Here is a 26639-nt window from a genome sequence, read left to right on the forward strand (position 1 = left end):
GGGGAGGGGGGGGGGGGTTTTGGGGTGGGGTGGGGGGGGGTGGGGAGGGGGGGGGGGGGGGGGTGGGGGATTTGGTGTTTGGTGGGGATGGGAGAGGGGGGGAGGGGGGGAGGAGGAGGGCTTGCGTGCAGGAGGGAAGCCGTGACGGGGGGGGGGGGGGGGGAAGGAATAGAGAAGCAAAAAGGCAGGGATAGCGGCCTCCGCCCCTAGGCTGCCCACAACAGCGACAAAGTGCGGTTATCGAGACTACGTTGTGCCTGTGACGCCGCACTGTTCGTGTTGACTTGCGTCGGGTTCTTCTCGAGGCGCGCACGCACTACAGCAACAAAGAGATAACGAAGGGAGAAAAAAAGGGGGTGAAGAGAGAAGGGGAGAGAGAGATGAACACCAAACGAAGCGCAAGAAGATGCCTGACTTCTCTTCCCCCTTTTCCTTTTGAGCGTCTTTTCCTTTTCTATGGTGCGTGATGTGGTAAGCAAAAACTCCTCACGTTGACTTCTGGCATATGAGGACGTGCATCGGTGGCAGCGAGGCGACACGCAAGAAGAGTGGAGTAGAAGGGAGGGAGAGGGGTAGAAGTGCAGTGAAGGTGCCGATGGCGATGGAGTGGTAAACATTCATTAATAGTAGGGTGCCCCAGCCCCATGTCCAATGATGTTTCTACGCAGCAGCAGCAGCAGCAGGAGAGAGAGGAGAGCGAATTCGGTTCTTGTTACCATCCACCATGGTGTTTCACCGACTCAATGCCCATGTCGTTGTAAACCCCTTGTAGGAAAGTGTATGCGTGATGCTTCGTCAGTCCATTGGCTGTCCTCCTCTATGTGGATTCCAAGGTTTCCCACAAAGCGCTGCTTATTCATCTTCCTCCAACCCCTGCGCCTCAGCTCCTCCTGCTGTCTGTCTGTCTCTCTCTCTCTCTCTCCCTCTTGTTGTCCGTGCCTGACGCCGTTGCTGCCATGTCGGGTTTGAAGAGGTTTTTCCCTTACACTGAGAGCTTCCTCAGGGGATCGGCGACAGACATCACATTGCCAACACTGGCTGGTAAGACTTTCTTCTTCTACTTCTCGGCGAGTTGGTGCCCGCCATGCCGCGGCTTTACTCCGCAGCTCGTTGAGTTCTACAAGGCACACGCGGAGGCGAAGAATTTCGAGGTGATGCTGATCTCATGGGACGAGGCAGCTGATGATTTCAACGATTACTACGCGAAGATGCCGTGGCTGGCGCTGCCCTTTAGTGATCGAAAGGGGATGGAGTTTCTCAGGACAGGGTTCAAGGTAGAGTCGATTCCGACTCTGATTGGCGTTGAGGCGGACACAGGCAAGATCCTTACGACGCAGGCGCGCAACATGGTCGTGAAGGACCCCGAGGGGAAGGAGTTTCCGTGGCCCAACGTCTCGGAGTAGATGAGTAGATATGAAAAGGTGTACCACATGCACCAGTTCTGGGGAAGGGTGAAGGCAAGATGGGGTATATGCCTCAGCCGCAAGTGATAGTGGTGGTGTGCGCCTGCTCACGCACATGCTTCGTATGCGTCTTCTAGAAGATGCTCGTCTTGAGGATGCTTCTTTCTCTTTCTTTATCTTGGTAGCTCTCCTTGAGGGAGATTGGCATGAGCCCAAGCGCGGTCAACAAGGACTATTATTATCCTCCTCACCGACACCCCCCACTCGTCAACCCCCCTCACCACTGTTGGTCATTCCCCACCATTTCACTCCTGACAGCGATCACTATTGCAATGCTCTTGTGCATTTACACGGACGTACGTACACTTAGGGGTCTATTCCTGTTATGCTAATGCTCTTTGTTGTGCACCGTTGAGCCAAGACGCGCCCCACCCTCTACATTGAATCTTCACGTATACACAGAACAGAAGTTTACCGTCTGCCCCGGTGTGGATGATCAGCAAATATGTCCCAGTCGGAGGTTTGGTTAGACCAGATAGTGGTAGGGAGGGAGGGAGGGAAGAGCCCAAAGGCAAGTGCTCAGTTGGACCACGCGTGTAGTCAATTTTTACCTCCGTGGGTACTTCGTCGAAACCAGGTGCTGATGCGAGACACAAAATGGGAGAGGCAGTGAGTGCGCTTATGTGGGCTTCTGCGAACCCACGTACTCACGGCTCGTCAATCAGCGAGAATGTGTAGGGAAGGAAGAGCCATCGTGTGGTGTTTTTTGCTTGCTGTACGCTTGTCGCTCTCATGTGTACCGAACAATCCGCTGCTCGTATATCACACGGTGTGTTGGTGAAGGAGGACTCAAGCACCCCTCTCACTTCCTTGCGGAATGCAGCACGCGTGGGGAGGAGGAAAATGCAACGTCAGACAATCCTCACAGGTCGCTTCCATTGAAATCAGCCCACCCAGTCTCCCCTTCCCCATCCGGACTCTTCACCTCATCGGCCTTCTCTCGCTTCTTGCACCTCTTTCTCTTTTTCTCTTATTCATGCGCCTGTGCCTGTACTGGGCTGCCTCGCCGTCTCCCTCCGCTCCCTCCACTGTTGCCGGGACATCACACCTTGGCTGTGTTTTGTACGGACGTGGTACACCCACAAACGGGTGCCATCGCAACGCATCCCATCCTGGCCTCCTGCTCGCAGCCCCCGCCACCACTTACTCCTTCTCTCTCTTTCATACAGCAAAGGACTTCAGCATCCCTACTGACGCGTCCTCTCACGTTCTCACCGTCTCCTCGTCGCCCACAGACAAGCACTGCCTTTTCCCGTTTGAGCTCATCGGTTTTCTCTCTCTTCTCCCCTCTTTCTCTCCGTGCACGCAGTCATGTCCGGGCTCAACAAGCACCTGCCGGGTGTGGTGACACTGCAGAAGCAGCAGTCGGAGGTGAGCGTGAGCTCGCTCTCCGGAAAGACTGTGTTCTTCTACTTCTCGGCGAGCTGGTGCCCACCGTGCCGCGGCTTCACGCCACTGCTGATTGAATTTTACGAGAAGTACCATGATTCGAAGAACTTAGAGGTCATACTTGTGACCTGGGACGAGGAGGAGGAGGGCTTCAACGGGTACTACGCGAAGATGCCGTGGCTTGCGATTCCATTCTCGCAACGTCACCTTGTGGAGGGGCTGACAAAGGCGTTTAAGGTGGAGTCGATCCCGACGGTGATCGGCGTGTGCGCAGACACTGGTGATGTCGTGACGACGCGCGCGCGCCACGCGCTGACGCAGGACCCCGAGGGCGAGCAGTTCCCGTGGAGGGACTAAGCGAGGCAGCAGAGCTTCGAGGTGGGCGGCTGTATACGCTAGCGCAGGCGTAAGCCTTGCCCCGCCTCTTTGTTCCTCTTTGCCTTTTCCATTGTTTGTCTCTCTTTCGTACGTACATGTCGTGTTTTCGAGGTTCGTTTTTTTCCAAATTTTACGATGGTCTCTTTTTTTTCTCTCCGGTCTCTCTCTCTCTCCCTCTGTGTGTGTGTGTGTGTGTGTGTAGCCGTGGACCGGGCGACTTTGCTAGAGAACAGTAGCGGCAAAGGCGAAGCAGAGAGGAGGAGAGGTGGCCCTTCCGAAGAGGGACGCGCAGTCATCCCATACATTGTCAAACAGGCACAGCGCAAAGGAAACGAGGAGAAAGGCACAGGCCCCCCTCTACTGCTCTCTTGTGCGGACATGTAGGTGCGTGTGTCTGTCTGTCTCTCCTCGTGGTTTCTAGTGAGATCGCGCGCTCTCTGTGTTGATCTCTCTTCTTTGTTTCGCTTCTTTTGCTTTTCTTTTTTCGCCTCCTACTTATATATATTTCCCGTGCTGGGGTCTCGTGTGAGCGATTGCCCCTCTCCCTCCCCCTCCCAAGCTCTCTCTTCTCGGGCGCGCTTTCTCTCGTGTCGCTGTCTGTGCAGGCCTTACAACTCTTTGGTTCTCTTTGTGGTTGTTTCTCCCCCTTTTTCTTCGCCGTTCCTTCCTCTCTTCCTCCTCTCACCGGCTCCCCCCATCCTCTCCAGCTCCCCTCCACATCTCTGCCCTATCAGCAGTAGAGATAAAGAGAGAAAGCGAGACAGACAGACAGAGAGAGAGAGCGAGGACGCAGTGGGGAGGCGAGCGCCTCGCCAAAGTACTAAGAAGCACTACATGATTCGATTTTGTATCCTCTCGTTTTCCTTCTTATTTGCTCGTCATGGGCTTTCTGTGCCGGTTTCTGCCTCAGCTCATACCGCTCTTCTACACATGAAGGGTCAGCGAAGCAGAGAAAAAATGAGTTGTACAGGAAGGGCACCAAACAGCCTGAGGCCTGCTCAGCTGACACCACTGCAGCAGCAAAATCAAGCGCGCGCGTTTCTATCATGACTGTTGTCATCCTTTACGTAGTGAGATGTGAGGGAGAGGACCGGTAGGCGACATTTCTGAGCACACGAGAGGCGTCTTTTTCGAAGCAGCGAGAACCTACCGAAGTTCGGAAGGTAAGAACTACGCAACGACCCTTACACACACACCCACACACACATGCACGTACACGCAGAGTGGAGAGCTACGCCCTTGAGTTTGTGCGTGTACACGCACAGAAGTTAGGGATAGGATGCTCAACAGCACACATTCAACGTTACTGCGAGGCTCACAGGAGACCTCGGCCTAGTTGGTCATCGCCGCGCATGAACCAGTACCTTGCCCTTTGTAGCTCTAAAAGACAGGTGAGGGGCACGATGAGGAAGAGGAGGGTGAGAGCTGCTCAAAATATATTGAACGGCCGTGCATCACGATCACCTTATCTCCCCCAAACAGTCTTCTCTCTATCTGTGAAACAGCTCCTCAGCATTGCAAGGAGGCTCTATTAAACTCACGCCCAACGCCTTCGTGAGACGATCATCATGCAAGCATGACGCCACCTCGTCGTCTCTCAACGTCATCTTCACTAACCTCTCTCATTTCCCTGCTGTTCACTCACAACTGTTCCGACGGCGCCTGTGTGTGTGTGTGTGTGTGCAACTAACCAGCTTTCGCCGCGCCCTTGCTTCCCACTCGAAAAATACTCCCACCGCAAACACCGTCACTCTCAGTACACCCGAACCACCCTGTGGTCGACAAAGCACGCTTACCCACGCGCTTACATCAGTGATACCCTCCACCAAAAGCTGACCACAAAGTCCGCTCTCCGTGCACGCAGTCATGTCCGGGCTCAACAAGCACCTGCCGGGTGTGGTGACACTGCAGAAGCAGCAGTCGGAGGTGAGCGTGAGCTCGCTCTCCGGAAAGACTGTGTTCTTCTACTTCTCGGCGAGCTGGTGCCCACCGTGCCGCGGCTTCACGCCACAGCTGATTGAATTTTACGAGAAGTACCATGATTCGAAGAACTTAGAGGTCATACTTGTGACCTGGGACGAGGAGGAGGAGGACTTCAACGGGTACTACGCGAAGATGCCGTGGCTTGCGATTCCATTCTCGCAACGTCACCTTGTGGAGGGGCTGACGAAGGCATTTAACGTGGGGTCGATCCCGACGGTGATCGGCGTGTGCGCAGACACTGGTGATGTCTTGACGACGCGCGCGCGCCACGCGCTGACGCAGGACCCCGAGGGCGAGCAGTTCCCGTGGAGGGACTAAGTTAGGCAGCAGAGCTTCGAGGTGGGCGGCTGTATACGCTAGCGCAGGCGTAAGCCTTGCCCCGCCTCTTTGTTCTTCTGTCTCCGACTACCGGCATCGCTACCGTTCACATCCAGCGGTGCCAGCGGGTCTGCGCGTCGCGAGCTTGCCGTGGCTGTCAGCTGGGAGCTGCGCCGGAGCCTGAGCTTCATATGCCCTCTTTTCCCTCCCAGCTTGTGGTGCGTACAACTGTGATTCCCCGCTGCTGCTGTTACTGCCGGTGGCCGATGCTGCTATTCGCCCTTCTAGGTCCACTGTATCGGCTTGTCACGGCTTCTCCTCGGCAATTGTGGTTTTTTTTTCCTATGGCTTCTCTTGTGCTTTCTGCATCTTTATTCCTCTCTCTCTCTCTCTTGTGCGACTCGCGGAGGTGCCCGCTCACGCATACACATCTGTGCGGGGACCCGCCTCCCACCCGATTTGCGCCTCTTTCTATTTAGTCCGTGTGTGCTTGTGTGCCACCGTAACAGCGTATTAGAAATATTTTGCTTCCTGGTGCGTCTCGGCGATGCTGTCGCTGCCGTTCACTACGCCCCACACCCTTCTAGCTCCTTGGGTGGTGGCACAGTGGCCCCTAGTGACCTCCTTTTTTTGCTTGTGCATCTGTGTGTGTGTGTGCGCGCGCGAGTGGGCCTCACTGTGCGCACTGAAAATGCAGACAGAGAGGTAAGCCAACGAACAGCGACCGACTTCCACCGGCGAGCGGCGCTGCTGCAGTCCTGCGGATCAGGGAGCTGCGCGCGTTAGCGGGTTTTCTATGCTGCGTGCGCCGCCTTAACACGTCTCTCCGACTCTCACGCTTCCTTCCCTTGCGCAGACCCGCCTGGTAGGACGTGCACCCGTTGGCTCTGGTACAGAGACACGCGACTGAGTGAGGTTATGGAGAAGGAGGGGTTGTCATGTCGTTGTTTGCGGCGTTGATACTCGCATCTTTTGCTCGAGCTGCGCGTGTATGTGTTTGTTCCCCCTTTTGCCGATCCACCCGTTCTCCCCCTTCTACCGCTATTTTTCTTGTCCTTCCCTTTCATGTTATACGCACGTAGCATTCGTGCTGCTCCTGCGTTCGCTTCTCCGGCAGCTGACGCCAGTAAAGTGTGATTGTGCTTCCCGTTCGTGTACACAAGACACAAAGGGGGAGGAAACGATGATTGCCGCCACTACCGCAGGAGTCGGGTCAGCCGCCAGAGCCGCGGCCACGCAGAAACCGCGCTTGTTTGACAGCTTGGACGCGGCCAGCAAGGAGCGAGTGACAACGTTGCTGAGCCACTACCAGGTGTTTCTCCCTGTGGAGCAGGTTTCCTTTATGCAAGAGCTTGAGCGGTACAACGAGGAGCAACAGACAGCGGCGCTGACGGCGAGCAAGGCCGGTGAGGTGTGGGTACGCTACACAACCCCGCGTCTGCAAGCAGTGCAGGCACGCGATCCTGCGTATGTGCAGCGGTTGATCTCTGACATAGCCGCCCCTCGCGAGTCGAAGAGTGATGAAACGCCGGGAGAGGTGACACCACCGCCATGCACACTGGAGGATATTCTCCATACTTGCGGCATGTTTGGTGAGCCGGAAGGCGTTCCCATCCGTGTAGGCAAGATGTCTCTCTATGAAAGGTTGCACGAGAACATGAAAGGCCGGCGGAGCACGGCATGTGGGAGTGTGGTCAACTCCACCACTCCAAACAACCCTACCACCGCCGATTCAGGAGGTGGTACTGCATGGAGCTCAGCTCAGTTTGAGACTGCTGCCAAACCAGCAGCGGAGGAGCGTGAGATGGGTGATGCCGCATCCCTGGAGGCATCGGCGCAAGCCGAGAGCGGCGAGAGCGCAGTGGTGCCTATGTACACCGGCGCTTTCCCGTTTCACGCATCGTCGACCAGGCCGGCCGCACCATACCGCAGCAACGCCTACCAGACCGTGCGCCTCGCAATGAGCTCGCCTGGATACATTTCGACGATGCAGCCGACCTCGCTGGCGGAGGTTCAATCGCCGCAAGACGGCGTGAAATCCGTGTTGAACGCCACCCCTTTCCCGATCACTGAAGAGGAACTGCGCGAGTGGTTCGAGGAGCTGGATGTATGTGGGCGTGGCGTCCTGAGCGTTGAGGAGTTCCAGCGCTGCATGGAGTCCTTGGAGCGCGACCTGGGTGTTCCGACAGAGTACGCGACACTTGAGCGAGACGGGGCGCAGTTAGCGAACAATGGCTGGCTTAGCTTCGAAGCCTTTGCCTACCTCGTGCTCCGCTTTGCGCGTGTTTGACACGGCAGAAATGACAAGAGAGCGAAGCGAATGAGGAAGACGTGGCGAGGGGGTCTTTGCTTTGCAGTGTTGCCATTTTCGCTTCTCTTTCTCGCCGTTGCAGTTGGAAGGCTGCTGCTTTCTCCACCGCTGCATCCACCAATGCCCCTCTTCTTGCATCTTTTTATTTCTGTGTGTGTGTGTGTGTGTGTGTCCGAGATGCAGAGCGGTGACATGCAGGTACGGCGGCGCAACACACACACACATGCGGATAACATCGCCATCTTCTTTTCTTTCATTGCCTTTCTCGGGTCTTCTCTTTTCATTTCCTCGGGCTGGCATGTAGGGATGTGCCTTGTCTCCCCTGCTCTCCGCCCTATTCACCATGTACATTTCGCTTGTCCTTTTAGCGCGTGTGTGTGTCTGCAAGCACCTCTGCTGGGCTCATGCCTCGCAAGCGCCCCCCGGGTCTTCTTCCCTTTCTCAGTCTCTGTTGCAGGCCTCGTTGATGCAACAGAGAAGGTCTGAAGGCAGTGAAGAAGGGAAAGGAGATGGCGCTTTTATTTTGCGCGAGGGGGGGAGGGCGTGGAGGGACACGGCGGCGATGTGGGAGAGGCCGCCGAGAGACACATCCCAGCGAGAGAAGTTTGCTTTCTCCGTCGCGCGTTGCATGGAGGTCTCTGTCTTTGTGGCTGCCCCGCTACGTCTCTCCCTTGTTATGTAGATGTGCGTGCTGATGTTTTTATACATCAATGCATATCAGCATATTCGAATGGTGTGCTACGCTGCGTGTGCAGTTTTTGTTTCTCTGTGTGTGGGAGCAGGACACATCTTCTTGGCCTTCGCGCTTTCATTTCTTCTGCAGGCTTTGCCCCCCCCCCCCCCCTGCCTCTCCTCCGTCTTCTTATCCCTCTCTCAGCGCACCTTCTCTCATCTTCTGTGTTTTTCCCTCTCTCTCTACACGACTACCCGCCTTTCCTTTCCTTACGTATTGTGTGCTTTGTGCGTGTTTTACGCCTCTCCCTTCCCATTTCATAGCTGTCGCCTTAATGGTGCACACCTTCTGATGTACATCACGGGAAACTCGCCGTCGCCGTGGCGCCCACCTGAAAGGAAACGAAAGAAAATGCATCCCCCGCAGTATGCCGTAATCCGTCAAGGCGGGAGCGAGCCGCGCCCTACACCTACATCTACGCAGAGGCCGGAGACAGAAGGAAAGAGTAGCCGCAGATAACAGGAAAACTGTGCATCTCGGTCTTTGTGCTGCTCTTGTGTAATGAGCCGACGCGCGCTTAGTATAGCTAAGCTTTTGCATTTTTCGGTGAAGAAGGGGTGAGCGTGAGCACTACAACGCATTGATGTGCTATACATGAAGTTGTTGCTGTGACCATTCGCGTGTCACGCGTTGACCTTCACTGACACCCACTCATTGGCTCTGCTGCCCTCACGTTTTCCCATTCCCTCTCTTTCTCTCTCTCTCAAACACCGCACCTTTCTGTGCCCCCCCCCCCCCCCCCACACGCACACACAAACATGGGTATATCTTTCTCGTGTCACGCAGTGCCTTGTCTTTACTTTTGTTTTTGCCTCTCTTTCGCACCTTTACGGTGTTCCGTCCGGAAGAGTCGACTCTTCCCCCAGAACCCGTTCCCGCGTGCCACACACGTGCAAAGACACGCGAGTGCCACCCCATAGTCGTCACCGCTGTGGCTGGCGCGTGCTTCTTCTGTTGTTTTGTTTTTTGTCTTTGTCTTGATGCTTGAGGGTGTTGGTGCGTCAGGTCACTGTGGTGTAAGCCGCACCCAAGATTTTTCGCAGCACCCCTTTTTCATGCACCGCTCTGCCTTCCCTCCTTCTCAATCGCTCAACGAAGGCATCATTTTCTATCCAAGTGATACGGGTAAGCTACTGCAGCGCACTCGTCTCTCCCTTTTGCTCTCTCCACACCCTTCTCTCTTCTCCTGATAGCTTTTTGGTAGCATTTTTGTGTCCCCCCGCCTTCTCTCCCCTTCCTCCTGTGCGCCGAGTGTGCGTGTTTCACGTATTGTCTTCGCGTCCTCTGTTGTTCGCTTTCCACTTTCTTTTCCATAGACCCCCTCTCGCCAGTGTTCTCCACAGCCCCTTCCCCCTCCCCCTCTGTCTTTGTGCACAACGAAGCGTGTCGATCCCCTTCCCCACTTCACCACCCACCTCGGGCGTTTTTCTTATCAGCTCACCATCGCAGCGACAGCGAGAAGCGCACTCTCTGAAGACTTTGCCGTCTTGTCACTCTGCCCAGACCCGAACCATTCTCTGCCACTCCGCGTCTTCAGTCTTTTCACTGTCTTAGAGGGTCTGCAGGGCGAGCGAACCACAGACGCTTTTGCCACCTCGCCCTTCTTCGCTGATTCCCCCCCCCCTCTCCCACTCCCACTCGTGTCACCTCCTCCTCTTCTCTTTGTTTCCTCCCCCCCGCCCTCGTGCACCGGGAGAGGACAAGTCACACAGAGAGAGAGCACTTGGGGGAAGGTGAGCATCACGTAGTCATACTCACTCAAGGCAGCACGTAGGAGCAGCTTTTTCATATCTCACCTTTCACTCGCATACCCGCCTGCCGTAGCTCCCACACGCATCTACACTGCGGGCATCTCGGCTGAGCGCTCCCAAACGACACATAGGCTAGAAATGGAGTACGTGTTAGGCGTGCTCTACGCCACGAAACGGTATGAGCCGTTCCACACGTCGGGCGCGCATCCCGGTGCCTCGTCTCTGCAACACACACAGGCACTACTTTTGCACTCCGGGACATTCGCGATGAACTCGCTGGCCGGCGTTCCGGTGGTGCCGGATGCGGCTGGTACCGAGAGTGACAACGACAACGATGACACCGCCGCGACGTGGGAGGATCTTCCCACTCCTACAGCTGGCAACAACCGTCGCTCACAGGTGATGTTCGTCTTCCCTACGGCGAAGGACGCACCAGTGGTCAAGGAAGCGAAAGCCATCAAGACTACGTCTCCGTTCAGGCACGGCGGAAGTGTTGAGGGAGAGCCGCTCTCGCCGCCACTTCCACTACGTGCGCTTACATCAGGCGTCGACCGCGCCCCTACGATGACGCTACCGTCGTACTTGTCGGGCTCCCGTCGTCGCTCGTTGTCCCTGACAGCCGGCGGCATGCAGCTCCTTCCTTCGGCGGCGGCTGCTGGTGACCAAACGCTCTCTTTCCCTCGTGAAGGCGCTGCGCTGAGCCCGTTAGTCCTGGGCCTGTCTACACCACTTAACGCCAGTGATGCGGTGCAGAACGCAACTGGCGGAGGCGGTGCAGGAGTCGCTGCCGTGGGACGCCCTGCCGTTCGGCCACAGCGTTTAGAGCACATTGTGCCTACCAAAGCGATTGCAGGTAAGTACGTGCTGCTGTATCTGCCCTCGCCTCACCGGCATGGCGAGGCCTCCGCTGCGGCGCTGTGGGGTAGCACCGGCTCTGCGGCGGCGATTAGCCCTGGCGGCGCAGCTGGTGGGGGCGGTAGTGCCGGTCCCAGTGGCGCGCGTGCGCACCAGACATCGGCAGTGCTGCAAAGCCCTCAGATGGATCTTTCAAAGCCGCGTCTAGGCGCCAGCACGCCGTCCTCTTCGTACTTCATGGCCAGTGTGAGCCCTCATGCAATGTCCACCAGCGGCGGACGAGCAAGCTTCTCCACACCTCTGAACAAGTCTGTGGAGTCCTCATCATCCACGTCGACAGCGACTGTTGGCGGACACCACCTCAGCAATCACCATATTTCACCCGGTGGTGCTGGCAGCGGCTCCGGTGCGGCGGCCCGACAGGCAGTCGTGTGCGCTGCTGCTGCCGCTGCGAGCACGCAGCAGAAGCTTCTCCTGTTCTACTGCCTCCTCCTGCACTACCTGGCGCACCAGAGCCCCGCGCAAGAGAGGACAATCGGCATGTCCTTCCTGGAGAGCCGCACCGAACTGGATACGGCGGCCGTTGGGCCGGTTCCCGTCGCAGTTTTGGAGCTGCAGTACACGACGGAAGGACCAGTCCGCAGCAACGCGGGCGGGATATTGGGGACTTCCACCCTTGGTGGTAGCGGTAATGTTTCTGCAGCGGCGGACGGGCACGGTGGCACGGTTTCGGTTTCTCCCGGGTCCACTGCAGGCGGCGGTGGCGGGGCGGGTGGCTCGGCTTCTCCTCCGCCTAGCGGTAACCGCACGTTCGCGTACAGCCCTGCGCCCGCGTCCTTGTCCACCCACAGCGTCTCTGAGGGCGCGCGTGGAGGCTTGATGCCCCCTAGCGCTTCCTTTGGCGGTAGTGGCTACCTGTCCATCACTCCCTCCGTCATGGCTTCTCCGCGCTCCTCCTCCGCAGCACATTTATTCCCCAACGCCGGCGACCCGTTTGTGACCCAGCCTGAGGCTTGCGCAGACGAGGACAGCGCTACTGCTGCGACAGCCTTGCGCGAGTTGTTGAGGGGAAGCCTCGACAATTCTGATGCAGTGGCCGCACAGCGACTCAGCTCAGTCCTTCGCCACCTTCTTGATGGCCAGCCGGATGTGTGGTTCAACCCTGACAACATTTCGTTCGACAGCGAGCTAACGCAGAACCCGTACTATGGCGGGTGGTACTCGGTGGAGAGCAACGACGGCTATCGGAGAGTCATGCAGATTTGCAACATACAGTCCTGGCCAGCTGTAGTGCTCGTCGACCCGGCTGGCAATGTAGTGACGGTGGAGGCGCTAAAGTACATGGAGGATGAGCTGGCGCGCTATGTTGATGAGGTGGACGCCAGTATCGCGAAGGCATCCGTAGCGCATGCCGCTGTTTCTACCGCTTTTCCAATAGAGGCGGCCGCATCACTCGACGTCAGCGCGGGAGACGCGTCAACGTTTGCAGCGGTGCGAGCATCAGTGAGCGTGTCGTCTACGTCGCCGCACACCAGCGAGGTTTCACAACAGGCTTCCGCTCTCCGGACATTCCCTCAAGACGAGGCCAGCATCAACGGATTAGGGGTGGCAGAGAAGTCACCGTTGTCACCGCAGCTGCGCGTGTCACGCGTGACGGAATCGCAAGCAGCCTCGCCGTCGCCGACGACGACACTGTTTCCGGACGGAACCACGGTGACGGACCACTCCAACACGAATCCTCTGGAAGTACCCGTCAAGCTTGCTGTTGACGACGGCGACAAGGCCACGAGTGGCCTGGTGGGCATGCCTGAGGGGCGTAGCATGAGCCTCTCCGGCTCCATCTGCCGCTATGAGAGCTCTTTCTCTGTGCATGACCCGCAAATTCCCACCGCTGAGCCCACCCCGGTGAAGGCAGCACCCACGACAGCGCGTTACGTGGAGGAGAGTAGTGCTTACTCGGCACCCTCGATTACGACACCAGCGACAGCATCGATCTCTGCAGTGACCGTATCGCCTCTGCTCCCCAACACGAGCATGAGCAGCAACGGGTTCTCTGCCGGCACACGGCAGTCTATAATGAGCCCTGGTCGAGGGGAGGTGAGGGACAATCAGGATGATGAGCGAGGTATGGGGACCGAGGAGCGGGCGTTGGGTATTGCAGCGACGTCCCGCGCTGCCTTCAGGGATGAAAGCAGCAACACCCGGCAGAGGTCAGGGGGGATATGTGAGAAATCGACCAGCCTCATGGCTAAGCCCTTGGCCCCACCACTCTCGATGCCAGCGCTGCAGCGGAGTGAGTCCACTGCAACGCCCCCGGCAGCTTTCTCTCTCGCCAAAGTATGCATGACGAAGGGCCACACATCGTTCCCCAGTTGGGACCCAAAGGCCTACGGGGGCGACGTTGCCGGCGTGCTTGCAGTGAGTGACATGGACTCGGAGATGGACTTGCTCACTGGGCTGGGCAAGACGCAGACGAGCCGCACCCATACGTCTGAAGGGGCCGCACCTTCTGCTGCTGGAGAGGAGGAAGCGAAGAACTGGGCACCCACTATACAAGTCCCGCTGGCCCCCGCGGTGCCGCTTGCAAATGCCGTCACGTCTAGGGTAGTGGCGCACGTAAAGACGGCGGAGGGGTTCATAGCAGCCACGCCTGGGACCCCACCAACTCCACCGTCGCCTTCTCCAGCGCCGCTGCCAGTGTTTTCTTCGGCATTTCCGTGGAATCGCGTGCTGGCGGAGCCGCTGATGGCGTACCAACCGCCGTCCTTGATGACGACGAGTGTAGGCACTGCCACCTCCGTCGACTCACGGAGGGTGAAGGAAAGTGCACCGCAGAGGGACAAGACTGACTCCTCGCCGCCGTTGCCTTCCTTGCGCCTGCTCAGCCGTAGGGCGACCGCAACAGCATCACTCGGTGAGAGGCGATGCGGCGACGGGGAGGACTTTAGGGAGGGCTTGAGTGGGTTTGACCGAACAACGGGATTATCATCAGCCGGGGCAGCAGGCGCGCGACACTTGGCCGTGCCACCTAGAACGCACGCCGCAGCTGCGATGGCGCCTTTGTCTATGGTGCACCGGCAAGTAGGTCGCAGCAGTACGCCGGCCAGCATGTCTGTCTCTGGAGTGCCAGAGGCTGCAGTGGCGTGCGAGCCGGAATCTGGCGCCATGTCGCACAACAGCCTCTTTTTGCAGAGTGGTGAGGTGCGGGGAGCGGCGGCACTGCAGCTGGAGCTGACCACGCTCGCTGACAGTTCGGCGCTGACGTGGTCGGGCCTCCGCTTACCGATAGACCCGCTGCATCGCCTTGCCTTCTGCACGGTGACGGTGAGCGAGGTGCGAGAGCGAGCGCGTCAGTCATCCAACAACACTGTCCTGTCGTCTTCAGAGCTTGGAAAGACGAATGAGCAGCCTCTTGTTGCGCCCCTGACGCAGGGGGCCGTGTGCCAGTCCTTGCAGGCTGCCTCGAACGAGAGTCTAGTGTTTCCGTCCCTGTCGCTTGCCAACAGCATCGACAACGCCAATGCACGTCGATTGGCCGCCTCACATGGTTTGCCCTCTCAGCCGCAGTTGCCGCTGCCTACCACCCAGGTACCACCACTACCGTCGCTACTGGACACTGCGAGCCAGCAGATCATAGAAAAGTTGCTTGAAAAGTGGCCGCGCGAGGCAGCAGTGAAATTCAGCCTGTGCACACATCTACTGATCGTGTTTGGTGCCGGCTGGCATCCTGGAATGGCGAAGTTTGTGCGCGCAGTGCGCCATCTGTGCAGCACCATCAACGAGCCTGCATATGCATCACCTGGAGCGCCGGACTTCAGGAAAAGACGTGGTAGCGATGGCGACGATGCGGGGGGCTTGCGCGGAGGTCTGGGTGGTCTGAACATACGCGGGCTCAACAGTCAGCTGAGCACCGAGGACGACGCTGTCGCTCCGTTCGCTTCTTGGAAGGGATTCAGCAACTCCTCGATCGACTGGACCAGTGGCGGCGTAGGTGACTTTGCTGGTGGTTTTGGAGAGGCTAGCAGTCGCTTTGAAATGCGTAGCTTCACCAGCTTCACTCGCGCCGACGCTGACGGCAGCAACGTATCTGAAGAGGGGGAGCGCATGCGAAGTGCGTGTACTCTCAATGAAGCGGCTGCGGTGGTCGGCAAATCTACCGCCCCCGATACGACACCGCGCCGCCGCGTGCAGGTCATCTACATCAGTGCTGATGAGTCGCTGCAGGCCGTGTGCTCTGCCATGGCCGATATGCCGGGGGACTGGCTCTGCGTCTCCCCCTACGTGGCCCAAAGCGTGCCGGAGCGTCAGCTACAGGAGCACGCGAGTGACATGGCGCGCCACATCTTTCACGTCAAGTCCTTCCCGCGCATGGTAGTGGTAGAGATGCCCTATGGGCAGCAACAGCAGCAGCAGCAGCAGCAGCAGCCTGCGAACGCAGAGTGCACAGGAGCCGTGCATACAGGAGACATCAGCGCTGGGGGCAGAGGCGACGTCGAGGGTGAGCTCGGCGACGCTGTTGGCACGCTCATGACCTTGTACGACATCGGCTCCATATCGCAGCCGGCGAGCGAGCAGCGACACGGGGGACTTTGGACAGTGGTGCAGTTGCACGGTGAGATGCACCTCTACACTGATCCGGAGGGCAAGGAGTTTCCATGGCCGAGCGAGTCGGCTCGTACGCGGCGTACCAAGCAAGAGGATATACCCGCCTTGTTACGCTGGAAGCAGCAGGCGTGTGCGTCGCTCATTAGTGGCTTTCGGCAGAAGCAGCAGCGGGCACTTCCGCACACCGGTCTCTCGTTGCACCCCTCGCCGATGTTGGGAAGCAGCAACCCGGACGGGCTCGAAGATGCCATGCCTCTGCATTTCCACACGGAGAGGCTAACGGTCTCTGATACGCCGACGAAAGTGACTGCCATAGAAGCGGATGTCTTGGTTTCGACCGCCGATACAGTGTCACTGCATCCGCCAGTGGCGCGTCTCTTCCCCCCCATCAAGCCGTTTCTCGTGGCAGACGGTGAGCTGCCATCTCTGCTGGAGAGAGGCGGCTACTTTGTTGTCCTCGGCGCGTTCGGCTCCGTTGACCGGCAGCTGCACCAGCAGTGCTTCAACGCGCTTGATGAGGTGCGCCAGTGGCTTTACGCAGAGGTAGAGGCGCGCAAACAGAGTGCGTGGTCGGAGCTGACGCAGTTGCAGGCGGTAGTGTCGTATGGTCCGTACACAACGCCTTTTAGTGTGGACGGAGACCGGGTAACGTCCTCGCCTGCGGCGTTTCACCCCAACACTGGTGGCAATGTCGGAATGGACGAGTACACCTTACCTACACGCTACTCGTCGGGTATCACGGCGGCCGCACCTCTGAGCATTGCCCCCGGCGGAGGCGACCCTGACTCGGCTGCCGCGTTGCACGGCCTTGGCCACGGCACCTTCAGCAACCGTAGTGACAGCACACCGATGGCCTTCGAAGATGGCTGGCCAGAGTCGCGCGGCGGCACATCCCCCAAGCTCGCGGCGTCGAGTCCGCCGGCACCTGGCCGACTCTCTCTCCAGCTCGACGCTCCCACCGGAGTACACGGGATTCACGTAGGCGGTGCCCCTTCACTAGCAAGCGCTGCCGCCACGCACAAACCTATCGCTGCCGCTCGTCCGTTGCCGACAGTGTACTTTTATGACTCGATCCTCAGCCATCCACCCGCGCCTGACTCACCACCCCCCGCGACAGCGGCGCGTAACACCAGTGGCGTGCCTGGGGGTGGCGGGCAGGACGCCAACAAGGAGGTTGGACTTGAGGCGAAGCCAGCTCCGCTGAGCCACACGTCCCTCGCACCTACCGGCACCCCGGCAAAGGCTTTGCCTCGGCAGTGTGGCAATGATGCTGAGAACGCGGTGGCTACAGCAGCCTTTTCACCCTCGCCTGCTCCAACACCGTGTGTGGCAGATAACACCTCGGCACTTCGCCGTCACCACGCCAGGGACCTGGCGCTCTTGCAGGAGTACATCATTGCACCTATCCTAGAGGTGGATGAGAGGCAGCTGCCGGTGCGTGAGGGGGAGCTGTACCTGGCGTGCGTCCGGTGGCCGCAACGGACGAGCGCGGTGCTACGGCGCTGCCTGACTTCTGAAGCGCGACCAACCGCTGCAGCACTAGCCGTCCCCTCGGGGAGCACCGCAGGCTTGCCAGCCGGTTCGACGTCGAGCTCCGCTGCCGGCAGCTCATTTGGAGGAGGCCTGGCGTCTCCATCGTCTGGCTCGAACTCAGCTTTGCGAAGTCTCACAGCTTCACAGTCTCTTGGACAGACACAACCGTTGCCGGAGGTGATTCTGCGTCGTTCCTCAACCCCAACAGATGCTTCTCCGTCCCCGAGCTCACCAATGACGGCACTAGTGCTGGGCAGCGTCTCCGCAGCTGCAATCACAGGCAGTAGCGATGGATCGAGTCACCTCCTTCCTCCGACCACTGCCCCTGCCGCGCTGCCATCATCATCTTCTGCAGTGGCAGATTCTGTTGGTGCTTCTGCAAGCGGTACTAATACCGGCTTGAACTCACCGCCGCTGGGTGCCACGTTGTCAAACCACACCATGCTGATGGAGGAGGAGTGCAAGGAGGGGTCGCCCTACCCGGACGCGACTCCGCTGGCCTCCGCGGAGGCCATCAAGTCATTTCTTTATGATAACATTTTGCGCCTAATGGAGGCGTGAACCAGGTTTTAGGTGTCGTGTTGAATGAGTTATGAGCGAGGTGGTGCGAGGTGTGTGGTGGGTGGGTGTGGGTGCCTGGCTGTGTTTTGTTGGCTCGCCTGTTTCGGCAAGCGATGAATCTCTCCTCTCCTCTCCTCTCCCGTGCTTCTCTTTCGTTTATTGTGTGTTGTCTTCCATTGTGTGAGGTGTGCTTGAAGGCGCCGCACGGGGAGGCAAACATGCACATACGTGAACGGCACTCACACGCACCCCATGCAGTCAGACACTCTGACAATGCGGTTTGCACGCCTGCGGGTGTCGTGGGTGTGGGCGTGTTCCTTGATTTATGGGCTGGCTGCACCCATCGTGTCGTAATTTATGGCCATGGCAGGACGACCCCTTCTGTTGCTGAGTCACTGGGTTGTGCGCCTCTTATTTCTCTTCGTTCTCCTTCCTCTTACCCCCACCCTTTTCCTGCCTGTGCGCCCCGCTTCGTGTAAGCCATGTGTGTGTGTGTGTGTGTCATGTTTGCGTCTGTGGTAGTGTGGCGGGGTCGTCTGCGTTTCTTTTCTTCTTTCCTTTCCCTTCATTCGCGAGTGATGGACGATGCCGTGCGCGTTTGCCTAAGCGTACGGTAACGTGGGACAGCTGTTGCGGTTCGGATGCTATGATGCTCGCTGACTCGAAAGAGGGCCATGCGTGGACTTAGATGAGAGACGGCGATAGCGACCACAGAGAGCAGGTATGCCGTGATGTTTTGCTCTCATGTGGAGCTGTGCTTCTGTTTGTGTGCTGGGGTATGCGGTGTGTTTACGCGGAGCCCTTAGTGGGGTCAATTACCAAAGTGCCCCATCCCCCACACCCCTCTTTTCCCCCGCTTCCCCATAAATTATGGTAGCTCTGGGAGGAAGCAGGGTGGATGGTGGATCGTGATTGCGGTGGCGGTGGTGGTGATGGAGAGCAAAATGTGCGTGAGGGGACTCCCCTTACGAGAAGGCGACTATTCATACGCACGCATGCGTGTACCGGGGGGGGGGGGAGGACAGAAAGGAACACCCCGGTAAGTTTTGCACCACATCTTTTCCGTTGAGGTGACTGTCCTTCCAGCGCTGCAGACGGCGGCGTGCAAGTGGGCTACTGTCTAATGGAAAGAAGAAAGACAGGAGCTCTACGCTTGTGCCCCCTCCCCCCTAAAAAACTCTCCACCACCTGCTGAACCTCTCTTTTTCCTTCTCCCTGTGTTTATGTTCATCAGTTAAACCGTTTGCTCCTTTCTTCTATGAGCCTCCGCGCCATCCTGGAAGCCCGGCTCGGTCTCTCTCTCTCCGTTCATCTGTACACACGAAAGCGTATACACGGCCCATTTCAGGCACACACATTTCTCGCAACCCTTGAGTTGCTTCCTTCCGCTCTCCCTCCCTTTCCCCAGAACTGATAACCTCACCATTAGCCCGCTTTCTTGCTTTCTCTAATGCCACCGAGTATGGTGGCCTCTCAGGTGCGCCAGGAGGTGCATAACTTCTGCCAAGGCGTCGTAGAGAGCTTCGGTGTTGTTTTGGTGTGGTCATCCGCGCTGGATAAGCGACGCGCACGCGACGTCGCTGAGGTGACGGAGGAGCAGAGAAGACTGTCACCTCCGCCACCCCCGTTCGCATCGTTCGCGGATATAGCTGAGAAGGAAGCTGCAGAAGGTGCACTTCCGACAGCGCTAGCACCAGGGCTCCCTGTGCCGCTGCTTCGGACCGCGCTTCTCTCTGGGAGTGGCCCTGATGCACCTCGTCTGGCCCGCACCTTCTTGATGCCGTCGTGGAGTTTACTGGAGCGGGACCCGAAGCTGTGGATGCTCCTGCGCAAGAACCTCCTGGCGAATCTTGCCCTTGCTTTTCTGACGCTCATGTACATGGGTCTATCACACTGCCTCGCTTCGAAAACGTCCTTGTCGACTCGTAGTTCGGCCGTCGGCGGTGCAGGTGCCACCGTTGCGAGTCTCTCAGCGGACACCCACAGCAACAACGACACCTATGCAACGAGGTCCCTTACCACAACCCTGATATTCCTCTTGTTTCTGTGGTGGGTGCGGCTGAGTCTGTGGATTCTCAAGTACGTCGGCCAGTGGCCCTTCTACACGCTTCTGCAGATCATCGGACTCGTGTGGTTTAACCAGCTCTACCGCGAAACCTGGCTGGTGCGCAAAGGGTGGGTGCTCCGTGGCACCGAGCTACGCGAAGCGCCGGCTGCGGGGTCTGCGAAGACTAAAGCCATGGCGGGTGGTGGTGGCAGTGGCGCTAGTGCTACTTTTCCTCACCCCCCGTCTACTTCGTCTCCGCCGTCAGCCGCAGCCAGTGCGGCGTTGCCATGGCTTTCACTTATTCCCCTATATCCTAGCGCTGACAGCGGTGGTAGCGGTGAAGATGGTATTCAGTACGAGGCACGGGGACCCTCGTCTTCGTTGCTGCTCATGTGCGTGACGCTTCTGCGTTCTGTGCTGCCGTACGTACGGCACACGACAAACTTAGTGTGGCGCATGGTCACGCACAAGGGCCCGACAGCAGTGCTACAGGACTGGGTACTCGGTGATGCTTCCAAAGCTGCTGCTGCTGCTGCTGCCGCCTCGACTTTGACCAGTGCCCGCCACCCGCATGCACCTGCCACGGCTGCGACATCGTTGCATCAGTCGCAGACAATCTCCACAAGCCCCGACCCGTTTGCGACTGTCGTCCTTCAACTCGAAGTCATCAGCGAGGTGCTGTTTAAGGCGCTGGCGACTATGTCCTTTGCGCTCTTTTCCTCCGCCATTGAGCGACTGCCGCTGATCGGTACACCACTCTGTGCGGTGCTGAATGCACAGCTCTACGTCTTCTACGTCTTTGACTACCGGTACGCCGCGCAGCAGCAACCGGACGCGGTGCACCACCGCGGGTCAGCACTCACGTACCAGCTGCGCCACTTTGAGCAGTGCTCAATGTACTACGCGGGCTACGGTATGAGCTCTGCCGTGCTGTCTCTGTGGCTGACCCGCCAGCTTGGCACAGTCGTGTCTGTGTGCGCTGTGTCGGTGCTGTACTCGTGGCAGGTGGTGTGGAGCGGCTTTGCAGTGCCCTTGCCCTCGTCGAGACCGGTGCCGCTTTTCTCCGTGTGGTTCTACGCTGTGGACATGGCGCAGCGACACTACGCTGTGCTCTGGCGCATGGTGGTGATTGCAGTCCTCCTCTACCTACCCTTCGACTGTGCATGTTGTTTACTTGGTACTGGCGTGTGACGAGTTGTACAGCCGCAGGCGGGCGCTTCCTCGGGGACCTGCGGCATACTTTCCATTTTTGCACTGCTACACGCGCCCCTTGACTGCATTTGTTGTGTGTGCGTGTGTCTGCATGCGTCGGCGCGTCTCTGTGAGCGCACCTGTGGCATGCATTGCTTCACTTCATGGTTCTCAAGACCACCAATTCTTGCCGTATGGTGGCGCGACGATCGCTGCACGCCATTCCGCTCACCGCGTTGGGGGACGAAAACAAAATTTGCCTTGTTGAGAGTATCAGGTTGACACTGAGGCACACACACCCACATACACACACACGCCCTCCGCCTTTCCCTGCTGCTTTGGACTGCTCTTTCTCTCTTTCGTGTTTCACGGTATTTTTCGTTTTTTTTTTTTTTTTTTTTTTTGATATTATTTCTGCTTACCCTCACAGCTACCCGCACTACCGGTCTTCCCGCCACCTCCCATATATACCACATGTTAGAGAAAGGCCGTCACCGCCGCGGTACTTGGCACTCTCTCTTTTCCTTTTCCTTCTTCCTTCTCTCTCATCCTTTCATGGGTATACGTATATCAACGTATCCTGGAGAACTGATTGTACTGGCCTATCTCCTTGAACTGCTCTCCTCACGTGGCGTTGCTGTCTTTTCTGCTGCTTTTACTTTTACCTCGTAAGTCGGTGCTGACTGTGAGTGTGTTCTTTGTGTGTGTGTGTGTGTGTGTGACGTGCTTCGCTTACGGTGGTGATGATGATGTCCTGTTCTTCTGCTCCCTCCCCTTTCAGCTTTCTCGTTGAGTTGTAGATAGCCAACAAGGGGACTGGACGTCTGTGGGGTCACGCTTTCCCCTCTTCCTTCTAGCTGAGTGGATGGCAGAGGCGGATGACGCTGACCAGAGATCTGAACAAGAGTGACGTGCTGCTCACGGCGCCCCTGGTGCAGTGGCAGGCGCGGTTGTGTGTTTGATCGGTGTCAGCGCATGTATGTGCGCGCCGCATTCTTCTGTTTTTATGGTGCTAAGTCCGCTGTGTTCCTCACCCCGCATGAGGGGAAAAGAAGGGCGATGAACCCCCCGCTTCAAGGAGCAAAGGATGCCGAGGCTGTCCTTTTTAGGCGGCATATCAAGTCTCTGTGGGCTTGTTAGTGGATGCCCATGCGTGCACAGTGATGCAGTCAAACACACACATACACACAGAGAAGCTGCAGAGTGGTAGCTGCCGTGCACCTGGCGGCGTTCTTCATGTGGGGTTGTTGCTTTCACGCCGAATATGACGCGACCACCACTTGCGGACTTCTTTTTTTCCTGCTGGCATTCGCACTACGCTCTCTCTTTTCTAGGCGACTTTGTTTCTCGACCCCTCTCCCTCGCTTCCTCCCCGCACCCGCACGTGCACCTCGGCGTCTTTTCCCCTCTTTTCGTAGACAGAGCGGAAGCGTTTACAGCGCTGCCGAGGTCAGGGGTTCGAAGGGAGAGCGGCAAACTTATTCACACACAGCTGACGCCTTTCCTGGTACCCCATTCTTGCAGTTTTTCTGACCGTTTATCCACTCGACACTGCTGGTCATGGCTTGCACTCGGCTCTTTCGCTTGGCTACTGCGGCGCACTTGACGTGGTATCTTGCTCTAGTTCTCATCTGCGTTGCCGCCGCTGCCGCGCCTACCTTCTCCGCATCCTCCGCATTCCAGCAGCACAAGGACAGGCGCGTCGCGCAATTGCGAGCTGCATTGCTTGACAGTGCCCTGTACAATGTAGAGACGCTCTCTGATCCGCCGCTGGAGTTGGGTGTTCACACCGCCTGCAAAAAATTTGGCCGCGGCTGCCCGGACGCGTACATTCAGTTTCTCGAGGGGCTCTTAAATACGCTGAGGGCAGAGGCCACTGATGGAGACTGCCGAAACAGGACAAGCGGAAACGCACAGGGGGAAGAGGCGAAGAATTTGACGCGTCAGGCTCAAGCGGAGGCGAGCAATGACGCGATGTCACACGAGAGGTCTGTTTTTGAGGCCCCTCAGCAGTACATCTGGGGCGTGGACGACCGCATTACCGACGGTGCTGTTTCTCTTGCCTCACTCCTGCCGCGTGACCTTCGGCTTCCTCTGCAGCTGTCGTGGCCATACGAGGCGCGGAAGCGTCTTGAGAACCTGCACCATCTCCTTGCCACTCGCGAGGCCGAGTTCCACAGAGATGGTGTCGCACTGACGTCGCTGCAGCGACTCTACCACGTACCACCTGCCGAGCGCATTCACTTGGTGGAGGACCTAGACGGTGTCATGGCGGCGTGGCTACACACTGCTTGTGCTATCGGCTCGTCGTCGTCGTCAGTTCCCCTGCCTACGGGGTGGACGGAGCAGAAGTGGGAGGATGTGTACGGCCTGTGGTGTCGACATGTCGAGCAATGCTACCAGAATCGACGAAATGCGGACTTGAATGCCGCTAATATGACGACAGCAACTCCTTCTAGCTTATTGCCTCTCCCTCGCAAGGCGTGGCGTTGCATTGCACTTCACCACGTGACACTGTACCTGCAGCTGCTTGTGGGCGCAGATCAGCTTCTCACCTCGGCTTGCAGTTGGACCTTTTGTGTTGCAGTACCGAGTGCATTTCTGACGTGCATTCTTCTGTGGCTCTGCGTTGGAGATGCATGGACGGAAGCGGCCGAGGCCTTCATGGTGAATTCGTCTGTGGCTGCGCCTAATGCTACAGATCAAGACAACGGCGAGGTGAATGGGCTTGGTGAGAGTAGTGGTACAGAACCCAGCACCACACAGCACGAGTGCCGACCTACCTCGACGGCCACGGGATCTCCCTCGACGCCAAGCGCACGTTCCCCCGTGCGTGGGACCGAAGCAGAGCTGCCGATGTCTCCCGTACCGTCTGTCGCTTTCACAGAAGGGCGACATGGTACAGCATCGGCACAGTGCGACGCAGTGCCTGCCTCGGAGCACTGTTATTGCCAGCTCCAAAGGCAGCGCGAAAGGCAACAGCAGCGCCGCGCGGCTCTGCTACGCTGTCGTTTTGCTGAATCTGTGCTCCACCGCTCTTCGACTCTCTTTTTTCTCAAATTGCGGCTTCTTCTGTGCCTCCTCGTGGCAGGCCAACTGCTGTGGAGCCTGTGGTGTGTCTTGGCTGCCAGCTATAACATGACCGCCTCAGCTGCCTCGCTGGTGCAGTTCTTTCTCCCGTCCTGGCTACTGGCGTGTCTGAGCGCGTATCTCGTTGTACCGCTGCAGGTGGTGGTGCTGGGGACAGCGTTGAAGGGTGCACTAAGCGCGCATGAGGAGCTCCTGTCTTTCCAAGCCAAGTGCGCAGCTGAGCAGCGCGCTCTTCTGAATGCTGCTGGGGTGCTTCCCTCGAGTGGCTGAAAAGTATGACGTGGTGTAAAGGGACCGACGAGACTTGGATGTCGCATCAATGTCTTCCATTAGCAGTGCGCGTCCACCTGCCCATACGCCCACGTCCGTCCACGCTGCTCGTGACTACGCCACTCTCATCTCAGTACTACAGAAGGAGAAAGCGGCGCTCTACATGCCTTGCGGGACCTGCCAGCTGAAGCAGCGACGGCCTGAAGGCCGTGAATGGCTGGACGGAGGCATGGCGAAGATACCGCCCTACTCTATGTGGCGCCACGAGGGATGGAGGGGTGGGTTTTTTCCCCCCTTGTTGTCATCCCATTAACCCCCCCCCCTGCTGTCCTTCGTCAGTCTCCTTTATCGTGGGCACGCACGTTTGCGCATCGGCCCTTCTAGTTGCTTCGCTCCTTCCCCCTTCTTTTCATCGCTTTTTCCCTCTCTGCTACCGCCTCCTCTACACAGTTGCTATCGGTCTCTATGTGCGTATTCTTTCACCCTCCACGGTGTAGCCAATACCTACGCACGCAACTCACCAGGAGGCAATGCGCATCTCTCCATTATCACACACTTCTTTCCTCTCTGCCTCTCTTTCAGCTTCCCCCATCCCCTTTCAGCTGAGTCAAGGCGTGCCCTCACACCCACACCCACACCCCACAAGCGCGGACGCTGGAAAAGAAAGGCAGCATTCTGAAGCTCGAACAGGGCACATAGACGCACCCAGGCATACACACCTGCCCCTCTTTCCCTCCACCCACAGCGCGACATAGACGAACCGTCCTCCATTCCTTCCCGCTTTGCTACGAATCTTAGAAAGGAGGCGAACGAAAACTGAACGCTCAAAGCTGCATCGCCGCTCTTTTACATAATACCTCCTCTCTTACACACCGCGTGTTTCTTCTTTTTTTTTTTTCGGTTCTCTCCCCTCGCTCTCTTGTTTGGGACTTGGCGCGATCCCCGCGTGCGCGCGACTCGAACTTTTGTTTCCCCCCCCGCTCCTACAGAAGCGTCAACAGCGATGGCGGTGCCGGCGGGCTGCCACCCAGAACGGTTTGAGCGCGTCACCGTCTACACGGACATGGTATATGCCGCAAACACACAGTTGGAGGGCCGAGGAGATGACGAGGAGGCGGCGGTGCTACTGGCGCTGATTCGAATGTCTGCCGCAGCACTCGCTCGCCAGCTCGTTGTCGTGGATAGCAAAAGTCTTCTCCCCTCCGCAGAGCAGGCAAGGCCTTCTTTGCCACCGAAGAGGGATACCGGCACCGCTTCTGTGGCCGCGTCTGCGAGTACGTCTACCACGGTTCAGCTACTGCGGTACTGGCAAGCGGAGGAGGCGGATGTGTACAAGCGCGATGTGAACAACACTGTTCCCTTCATGCGGGACTGGGAGTGCTTGATCACATGCAAGGACATACGAGACGGTGCTGTGACGTACGCGTTGCATCGTCGACAGATGCCGGTGCTGTCGCTGGCGCTAACGCAGACCAGCACGTCAACGAGGACGCCAAAGAGCGCCGTGGAGGAGCTGCTTTATACGTGTGTGCCAAGCGGTGCCACACTGAAGGACAAAGAAGATGCAATCACTCGCTTCTTCACGTTTCCCTCCGAGCTGGGGGCTTACGTTGTGGCGCCGTCTGTGACTGCTGCAGGCGAGGCAAAGCCTCAGCATTCCTCGGAGGCCACCTCTTCGAGTGCCACTGCAGCGGCAGCAGCAGTGGTGCTGGTGAACAAGAACGGGTATCCGGTGCGCCTGCCGTGGGCTGCATCTCTGCTCCCGCCACCGCCTGCGCGCTTTGCAGGCGTCTTGCAAAAATTGTGCTCGGCGAACAGCGCACAGATGGAGGTGCTGCGGCGGCGCAACCCACTTCTCCCTGGTGTCCTGGCTGCTTTTCATCGTTATGAGAATCGGGGCTTGCTGCGTAGTGCGCTGCAACGCGGGTGCCATGTGGAGGTGGTGGAGACGACAGAGGGCGATAAGGCTGTCGTGTCGGCAGAGGACTGGGTGCGCAGGTTTGTGGATCTGTTGACCACGGGCAGCGACGAAGCGGACTCACAGAGGAGGCAGACCACCGCCGCGGCCACCTTGAAGAACTTCGAGCTGAAGTGGCTGGACCTGCCGCTGCCGCAGAGCCAGACGTAAGTGCAGAGTGCCACTCGCCCTGTAGGGGGTAAG

The 26639-nt window shown here is 58.1% G+C and overlaps 8 protein-coding genes across 8 annotated transcripts; all 8 read left to right on the plus strand.

Annotated features, from left to right (window-relative positions):
- Positions 1-956: 956 nt before the first annotated feature.
- TXN2 (tryparedoxin) lies at positions 957-1403 on the plus strand (the record flags this gene model as incomplete). Its single annotated transcript, XM_001566417.1, has 1 exon — positions 957-1403. One exon carries the CDS (start codon positions 957-959, stop codon positions 1401-1403), a length of 447 nt encoding a protein of 148 aa, XP_001566467.1.
- A 1371-nt stretch (positions 1404-2774) lies between these two features.
- Positions 2775-3209, plus strand: TXN1 (tryparedoxin; the record flags this gene model as incomplete). The annotated part of the gene is made up of 1 exon (XM_001566418.1): positions 2775-3209. One exon carries the CDS (start codon positions 2775-2777, stop codon positions 3207-3209), a length of 435 nt encoding a protein of 144 aa, XP_001566468.1.
- Positions 3210-5096: 1887 nt separating this feature from the next.
- On the plus strand, positions 5097-5531 carry TXN1 (tryparedoxin; the record flags this gene model as incomplete). The annotated part of the gene is made up of 1 exon (XM_001566419.2): positions 5097-5531. The coding sequence occupies one exon, from the start codon at positions 5097-5099 to the stop codon at positions 5529-5531; it is 435 nt and encodes a 144-aa protein (XP_001566469.2).
- A 1183-nt stretch (positions 5532-6714) lies between these two features.
- LBRM_29_1250 (conserved hypothetical protein) lies at positions 6715-7821 on the plus strand (the record flags this gene model as incomplete). Its single annotated transcript, XM_001566420.2, has 1 exon — positions 6715-7821. One exon carries the CDS (start codon positions 6715-6717, stop codon positions 7819-7821), a length of 1107 nt encoding a protein of 368 aa, XP_001566470.2.
- Positions 7822-10464: 2643 nt separating this feature from the next.
- Positions 10465-17880, plus strand: LBRM_29_1260 (conserved hypothetical protein; the record flags this gene model as incomplete). The annotated part of the gene is made up of 1 exon (XM_001566421.2): positions 10465-17880. The coding sequence occupies one exon, from the start codon at positions 10465-10467 to the stop codon at positions 17878-17880; it is 7416 nt and encodes a 2471-aa protein (XP_001566471.2).
- Positions 17881-19330: 1450 nt separating this feature from the next.
- Positions 19331-21118, plus strand: LBRM_29_1270 (conserved hypothetical protein; the record flags this gene model as incomplete). The annotated part of the gene is made up of 1 exon (XM_001566422.2): positions 19331-21118. One exon carries the CDS (start codon positions 19331-19333, stop codon positions 21116-21118), a length of 1788 nt encoding a protein of 595 aa, XP_001566472.1.
- Positions 21119-22678: 1560 nt separating this feature from the next.
- LBRM_29_1280 (conserved hypothetical protein) lies at positions 22679-24478 on the plus strand (the record flags this gene model as incomplete). The annotated part of the gene is made up of 1 exon (XM_001566423.1): positions 22679-24478. The coding sequence occupies one exon, from the start codon at positions 22679-22681 to the stop codon at positions 24476-24478; it is 1800 nt and encodes a 599-aa protein (XP_001566473.1).
- Positions 24479-25481: 1003 nt separating this feature from the next.
- LBRM_29_1290 (conserved hypothetical protein) lies at positions 25482-26606 on the plus strand (the record flags this gene model as incomplete). The annotated part of the gene is made up of 1 exon (XM_001566424.1): positions 25482-26606. One exon carries the CDS (start codon positions 25482-25484, stop codon positions 26604-26606), a length of 1125 nt encoding a protein of 374 aa, XP_001566474.1.
- Positions 26607-26639: the final 33 nt, after the last annotated feature.

Source organism: Leishmania braziliensis, chromosome 29, assembly GCF_000002845.2.
Source record: "Leishmania braziliensis MHOM/BR/75/M2904 complete genome, chromosome 29".
Classification (NCBI taxonomy): Eukaryota; Euglenozoa; class Kinetoplastea; order Trypanosomatida; family Trypanosomatidae; genus Leishmania; species Leishmania braziliensis.